Source organism: Haliotis rufescens, unplaced genomic scaffold, assembly GCF_023055435.1.
Source record: "Haliotis rufescens isolate VD_foot unplaced genomic scaffold, xgHalRufe1.0.p SCAF_1, whole genome shotgun sequence".
NCBI classification, from domain to species: Eukaryota; Metazoa; Mollusca; class Gastropoda; order Lepetellida; family Haliotidae; genus Haliotis; species Haliotis rufescens.
The window spans coordinates 76,800,669-76,809,010 of NW_025963779.1; the positions used below are offsets into that span (position 1 = coordinate 76,800,669).

Sequence of the window (8,342 nt, forward strand, 5' to 3'; positions counted from 1 at the left end):
TATAACTTGATTAAAGATACAGAACTAAAGGAATGAATTTAATTGACAGTTATCAGCTGGCAAAATATTAGCCTCGATATGTTTTGATTCAGATGTGTCAAACATATGTCACATGAAGTGGTGTTGATTCTTTGTTTGTTTCGTTGTTTGTTTAACGCTGCAGTCAGTAATGCTCTATATCACGCCCTGTAAAGACAGGTCTGGTTCAGTGAGTGAGTGAGTGAGTGAGTATGGTTTTACGCCGTCTTTAGCAATATTCCAGCAATATCACGACGGGGGACACCAGAAATGGGCTTCACATATTGTATCCATGTCGGGAATCGAACCCGGGTCTTCGGCGTGACGAGCGAACGCTTTAACCACTAGGCTACCCGACCGCAGTTGCAAGTATTTGATGTATAAGCAAGTCGTGGAACGTTACTCATGGAACTTTTTATGGTTATATGGAGATTACAGGCGAGGTGAGGTGAAATGGGGTTTAACGTCGCGTCCAAGAGTATTGCACTTATATCGCGACGTGCATGCACGTGTGTGTGTGTGTGGCTCTTGCACTAGACCGTCTGATGCCGATTTATAGTGCTAGCCCACTGAGATACCATGCCGAAGTTTAAAATGAATACCCCACTCTGACACAGTATACTGACTCCGAGCCGACCAGTCCTTGTTTTAGCCCCTTAATGCCGAGCGCCAGACAGGGTAACAACAAGTACCATCTTTTAACGTCTTTGGTATGACGCGGCCGGGGATCGAACCCGGACCTTCCGCTCTCCGGGCAGACGCTCTACCACTAGACCACGGAGGCGGTCGGCATGGAGATTACAAGACCAATGAGTAGTTATTTTGCCCTTGGTATTGCCTTCATGTTGAACTGCTGCGGGCGGTAGACGATGCCGGGCAGTCCCTGTAGAGATGGGCTCACCCCGTCTACAGGCCGGAATTCGAACTCCTGTATCATGCTGGTGGTAAAGAGGAAGAGTTCCATCCGTGCCAAGGCCTCGCCAAGGCATGCTCGGTGACCTGAAAATAACACAGAGAGAACATTAAGCTGGGGTCTGGATAATTAGGAAATATTATATACAGAAAGACTATAAACAGGCCATTATACTGACAAAAACAGGTATCGTATGTGCCGATACTTATACCGACAGATGAAGAGCTGTATAAACAGATCCTAATACTGACAGAGACAGGGATCGTATAAACAGATCCTTACGCCGACAGAGACAGGGATCATATAATAAATACAGATGCTTATGCCGACAGAGACAGGGATCATATAATATATACAGATCATTACGCCGACAGAGACAGGGATCTGATACACAGATCCTTACGCCGACAGAGACAGGGATCATATAATAAATACAGATCATTACGCCGACAGAGACAGGGATCATATAATAAATACAGATCATTACGCCGACAGAGACAGGGATCGGATACACAGATCCTTATGCCGACAGAGACAGGGATCATATAATAAATACAGATCATAATACCGACAGAGACAGAGATCGTATATACAGATCATTATGCTGACAGAGACAGGAATGGTATAGACACGTCCTTATACCGACAGAGACACATCGTATACTCGAATACGTTTACCGACAGAGAAGGGATCGTGAATTCAGTCCCCTATTAAAAACAGTATTATTTCATGTGATCTTTCAGCCTAATTTCATGCTAGATCTGAAACCTGAGTTGGGTTGCGTGTGTAAATGCTTACCGAGGGAGAACGGAATATGCTCATTCATCTTCTGAAACTTCCCTTCAGTGTCCAGAAATCTGTCTGGCCGGAAGTTCCTAGGATCGCCCCAGAGATCCGGGTCATGTAGGGCAGAGCTCAACATAGGTAATACGGTGATTCCTTCAGGGAAGGTGTATCCCCGGAACTCTACGTCATGGGGTACAGAGTGAGGCAGACTGCTTGGTATGATGTCGGCACACCTCAGTATCTCGGTAACCGTTGCCTCGACGTACGGTAAGCTGGTCTTGTCCTTCATGGAGGGTCGTCTGCTTTGCCCGACGTTTTCTAGGATCTCCTGGAAACACTTTTCTTGTACATCCGGATAATTGAGGAAATACACCAGACCCCATCGGAGGACAGTAGCTGTGGTTTCAGAGCCGGCAATGAACAGGTCTCTAAGGCATGTCTCTAGATTCCCATCTACAACATATAATCAAAGAAAATAGGAATTCTACAAATACATGTAAGACCAGTCGCCAGTCAGTGTTTCTTTAACCTCTGCATTCTCTTCTTAAAGTCGCTTTAAATGTGTTGAGGGTATTTTAATTATCTTGACTATTTTGAGTGGTCGGTTATTAAAATGTTCAACCTAAGTAAATAGACATTCACCTGCTGGCCACTTGACAAGCAAGGATGTATTCAGATTACTTGGATAGAGAAAGGCAAATATAAATTGCCGAGATCATATTGGTTACATTCACGGGCTGTGAAGTCATGAACACCGTCGATGGTTTCGGGTGACGTGTCCTCTTACTGTATAAACTGGCGCAGTTTCTCAGACAAAAGACGCCATTAAGACCACTGTTTGTTTGAGAAAAAACATAAATCTTCTGTTTGTTTGTTTATATATTTATTTGTTAAACGCCGCACTCAGCAATATTCCAGCTATATGACAGCGGTCTGTAAATAATCGAGTCTGAACTACACAATGATACGATGACATGCATCAACCAAGTCAGCAAGTCTGACCACCCGATCCCGTTATTCGCCACTTACGACAAGCATAGTCGCCTTTTACAGCTAGCATTGGATCCTGAAGACCTATTCTACACGGATCTCCACGGGTCCATAACTCTTCGGAAACTCTGGATTACGGATGGTTAGTTCCCCCTCAATTCAAACTGGCGATACTCAAATTAACAACATTTTGTTACTGTTGCATTGATGTTCTCTGCATTTTCTAGTATGTTCAATGATTTATGAAACCTTACCACTCATATTCGTGTTTTGACCTTCCTGACGGCGCCGTTGTATGGCCTTGATATAAGCAGAGGTGAAGTTGGTGACGTTACTGTCATCGTAGTTGTTCCTGTTGTCTTCAATAAACGGACGAATTATTTCTTTATCAATCATAGATATATTTCGAAGAGTTTGCTTAAATTTGAATAAGTCCCCCGGTAAATAGCGAACAATGGGCAAAACGTTGAGGACATTGGCTGTGCCAATGTTTCTGATGTTCTCGTCCAGGCATTTCATAAACTTGACAAACAAAGGATCGGTGTATTCAAACCGTTTTCCGGAAACCACAGAACTGATGATGTTCGCTACAGCGTTGTTGAGAACGCGGTTACAATTGAAGTCCGTGTGGACACATTCGTGGATGGCCTGAAGAAAGAACGATAACTCTTCCTGTATTGCATCCTCGAGAATGGTTTTGCTCATTCCGAATTCTCTGAGAGTGGTAATACTAAACTTTCTATGTTCCCGCCAGGTGGCGCCCGTTGAAAACACAAGACCTACAGCAAAACAGAAGAAAAATGTATCATATAAATGTGTCATAAAAGTGTATCATATACATGTATCACACACTTGAATCACGCACGCACGCATGCACGCACAAAAATTGATAACAACATGAAGGAAATTTTACAAACTGACATAATACATGTACACTGCGTTACAGAGAAATACTCTTTGAATACCCGCACTACTTAGAAATGTATCTCGTCGCACACTAACGTCTCACATTAGAGCAAATGTAGAAACTTGTAGGAAATGTAGGAAAACACGGGTTAAGCATCGATTCAAGGCGTGGGGGTAACGCAAGTCATTTATAGCTTTATATAAGATAGTTACGCGATAAATCGCAAAGTACAATGAAGAACGAAGCGTGGTTTATTTTACGATAAAACGTTGTTCTATCATGACGTCAATTCTTGAGATTCTAGCATCGCAACTCGATGACGTCGTAGACTGAACGTCGTCGTCATCTTTGAGGGAGAAGTGTCTTGTGAGCTGTGCCCCAATAAATGTAGCTTGGCAACACAGAAAAACGCCGCATCCGAAAGTGGGCGAGATATGGCAATCGGAAATGGGTTTGGTTTTGGTTTGGTTTGGTTTGTTCTTTTCCGCCGCACTCAGCAATATTCCAGCTATATGACGGCGGTCTGTAAATAATCGAGTCTGGACCAGACAATCCAGTGAATGATATCATGAGCATCGATCCACGCAATTGGGATTGATGACATGCTTCAACGAAGTCAGCGAGTCTGACCACCCGATCCCGCAATCGGAATTGGGAGACAATTATATATAATAGCCGTGAACATTGAAAATATCCGGGAACTACCAAACTTAGCCCCCTGTTCTTAAAATGGACATTGCCGAGGTCGGATTGTATCCATGGGGTCATCACTATTTAAATACAGGTAAATATTTTTAAAGCATGTACCTTTTACTAACATCCTTAAAGAGACTGTATGCCTACATTATGTGGATATCTCATATCAATATCAGAAATAAGAACGAGTGGGAGTTGTTTATCGTACAGTAAAACACTGCAGGAAGAATACACCAATGTACCAGGATCTTTGAATCACCTTGTCTGTGGGTTTCAGAATGGCGTTAGGTATCAACGACATGCAGCACTTTCCTCCCAGATTCCAGGTGCCGTGATTATGAATTATTCTTGATTTTAACGTTTGGGTGGCGTTTGTACATGCGTTTTAATGTATCATGCTCCGCTGACTTTTATCTTTTTTATGTACAAATGTACCGTAATTGTCAAACTATGTTATTTCACTTACATTTTGTAAACATTGCTTGAATTGATCTTATCCCATTACTAAGAATTTGAATAAAAACGCTATCAATCTTAATCTCAAGTTGTCTCTACCCAAACACCCCTATTATCATTGATAGTCTATCCCAAACAGAGTGAGTATGGTTTTACGCCGCTTTTATAAATAAAACCACTTTGATTGATGGATTGATGTATTGATTGATTGTTAAAGCGGCGTTAAAGGAATCGCTGTTATTCACCCACTAATTGTGTCGATTAATATTAGTTTTGATCCAGTCGGTTGTAAGAGACGTACACATATACGATATGCATGTAAGTATGTGTCTATACAGATATATTTACCTTTTCCTTTTGAAAAATGATCAGTTAAAAATGACGGCGGTCTGTGCGAGAAGACATCGGCGTTCTTGACTAGGGCCTCTTTGATGACGCTGTAGCCGTTGAGGACGATAACGGGTTGGTTAAAGATGTACACACTGAAGATGTCGCCGTATTGACGTCGCAGTTTGCTGAATGTTACCCTGATGTCTGCATCCATGGAGAATACGTTGCCCACCAGTGGTAGAAGAGGGGGGCCGGGGGGAAGTCCTGGGGCACGCCGCGTTGACAGCCATAGAATTAGTGATATAGTGACAAACACCAGTGTCACAGATGCATTGAACGTCAACAGTCCGGTTGTCAATGTCAAGATTGCGACAGCGCAAATACAACTGAAGACTGCCATGCTTGAAGTCTCCACGATGTGGCCGTCACGGTCGTGTCTGAAAGGATATCTAAATTACTTGCGCTATACACACACTACAATAGAACGACCGCCGTCATATAGCTGGAATATTGCTGAGTGCGGCGTTAAACAACAAACCAAACCCAAAAAAAATACAATAGAACGCTCGTACTTGCATCATAGCTTACATCATTGTAGGTGTGCAGTGAAGCGGAAATACCAATGTTGTGAAAACGATATCTCGATTTCACAAACCTTGTTGTATACTCACTTACAAGGGCTGTCAGTTTGTCAAGTCAGTATATGAGTCAATACTACATTGAGCTAGGAACTCGACCTGGTTTACTTACAACGATGGCTGACAACACACTTGAATTCTTCGGGGTCTCCCGCGGTCATCCAAGGGACGACCAACTCGAACCTTTCCGAAGACCTCCGGAAACCTACGATCACTACACCAACTTAACGACACCGTGCACCTACCTTTTGCACCCTGGCTCACACTGTATTCACTACATCACTGAGGCGGTTGAGATAGCCGAACATACGATATGGCAGTGACGTCAAGGCATGTCTTCAATACATTGGTGGCATATTTGTGAAGAGAAATGTACACTGGCAAATGGCAAATGACACTGCAAACTGAATACTCAGTGATAAACACGAAAGCCCAGCAGATAAGGGTACACTGACTATTCAACTCTTATATGAGGCGCATGTGGCATTCCAGAGCTTGGCGATGCTCACAACAAAGCACCTCATTAAAACACACCATAGTCCAGTCTACCACTCGAGAACACCCGGACTCTTATATAATGAAGCTCTGACCTCGTGAGGGGCAAGTGCACATGCAAGTTCAACATTGGAGGTCTGACATCGACTCCTCACCTGAGGTGAATCGGTGAGTTATTATTTAACGTCACATCGCCAATCTTTCAGCCACATCGTGACGACCTCATCTAAACTCCTCATCTGAGGTGAGTCAGTGAGTTATTATTTAACGTCACATCGCCAATCTTTCAGCCACATCGTGACGACCTCATCTTAGGGTAAATTCTATAAGATAATCGATATTATTAAAAATGGTTTGTTTTTTTTAACAAAATTTGCCCCATAAAAGTATTTTCACTTTAATACAATACAGACTTTCAAACCAGCGACTACCAGTTGAGCTTGGTCGGTGGCACCAAATATACACAAAGAAAAACGTTCAGCACACCCAAATGTGTTTCATTATTGTTTGGTCCCAATATTTATAACAGTCAGGAAAGATATAATTACGGGAAGTATTTTGTTTTCTCGAGTGGATGTAATCAGTCGTGCGTGACGAAATCTTTCGTGCCATGCATGGTATGCCCGTGCAGCATGCTACCCTCGAGTATCTCTAAAAGCAGTATATCCAAACGTTAAAGTTGCTTTCTTAAGCTCGGTTTTAAACAGTTACTCCATGACATTGTGTGACCATGGCACGAAGGCGATTATCAAACGCCACAAGATAGCAAATATTCGGCATGCATAACGCAGGCATGTCTTGTAATGCCATTGATCGGAATTTGGGGTATTATCACACTGCCGTAAGCCGTTTGGTCGAGAAACATCTTCAGACCGGTGATGTGACAGAACTTTGCGCGACAGAACTGGAATCTGTGAACTTGGAGACGGACCCATTGGTCAGACGAAAGTCGCTTTCTGCTCCACGTCACTGATGGAAGGACGAGGGTTTGGAGGCACCGGAACCCGGCCTACACCCCCAGGAACATTAAACCGACTGTTGCATACGGCGGGGGCTCGGTAATGGTTTGGGGGTGTATCTCTTATGATTGCAGGTTGGATTTGGTCACCATAAGGGGAAACTTAACAGGGTCTCAGTACATCCGGGACGTTTTGAGGCCACTTGTCGTTCCTCATTTTGACAACCACACTCTTGCTACTAGACCTCAGTACATGGATAACAATGCCAGGCCTCATCGTTCGCATGCAGTCGTGGTTTAAACGAGAGCCAACGCAATAACGACTCTACCCTGGCCAGCAATGAGCCCAGATTTGAACCCCCTTGAACATGTTTGGGATATTCTGGGGCAGCGCATACAGGCACAAGATCCTCCTGTACAAGATTTACGCCAGTTGGAAGCAGCATGGCATCAGGAGTGGTTGTTGACCCATCAACAGATCCAACGTCTGACTGGAGGCATGAGACGTAGTGTGGTATGCGTCATCCGGGCACTTTGCCGTTATACCCCTACTGATCTGTTTCACGTGTCATGTCAAGTAGAGACTTTAAGGAACATTTTCACATGAAACATCAAACGTAACTCGTTTACGTAATCCTGCAGCTCAATACTTTTTTTAGGTATTGTCTAAAGTCAAAAACAGTACCTGTGTAACCATGATGTTTTTGTCAGTAAATTTCAATCACCACTCACCAATATCTTCTTTATTTGTTGTCAAATGTTTGTTCTATCAGATGACATTGGTATCGCCCGGCTCCAGTGGTCAGTCATCCCGTGCCATGATTTTTGCCATTTGTCACGGTTCAGAAATAGGGGTGTGCTTAACTTTTTTCTTTTTGTATACGTCTGTTATAGAGAAAATGTTTCTTTTGCTAATATAATGCTATTAGAGACGAGTATCACTATTTATTTGTTTATGAATACTTTGGAGATGTAAAAATGAAACTTTTGCCATTATAATGCTTAAGAGGCCTTCTATGTTCAATATGATAAATTTATTTAAGTAAAAATGCCATTATATTAAGGAAACTTTCTAGATTTTTCTGCCAAATAAGTGAGTGAATAAATTTCTGTTCTGTCGCAGAGGTTTGGTGATCCAACATGAACTGAAGGCAA

The 8,342-nt window shown here is 42.9% G+C and overlaps 1 protein-coding gene across 1 annotated transcript; it reads right to left on the reverse strand.

Moving 5' to 3' along the window:
- Positions 1–694: 694 nt before the first annotated feature.
- LOC124147823 (cytochrome P450 2C23-like) lies at positions 695–5,921 on the reverse strand. Its single transcript, XM_048382472.1, has 5 exons — positions 5,847–5,921; positions 5,115–5,533; positions 2,962–3,486; positions 1,730–2,170; positions 695–1,017 (listed from the first exon to the last, which is right to left on the reverse strand). Exons 2-5 carry the CDS (start codon positions 5,494–5,496, stop codon positions 836–838), a joined length of 1,530 nt encoding a protein of 509 aa, XP_048238429.1. The 5' UTR covers positions 5,497–5,533; positions 5,847–5,921; the 3' UTR covers positions 695–835.
- Positions 5,922–8,342: the final 2,421 nt, after the last annotated feature.

Coding starts and splice junctions, on each gene's coding strand:
- LOC124147823 (XM_048382472.1), bottom strand. CDS start 5,496: ATGGCAGTCTTCAGTTGTATTTGCGCTGTCGCAATCTTGACATTGACA. Junction 3,487..5,114: donor TCATTTTTCAAAAGGAAAAG/GTAAATATATCT, acceptor GTTTTGCTGTAG/GTCTTGTGTTTTCAACGGGC. Junction 1,018..1,729: donor GCATATTCCGTTCTCCCTCG/GTAAGCATTTAC, acceptor TGTTATTTTCAG/GTCACCGAGCATGCCTTGGC.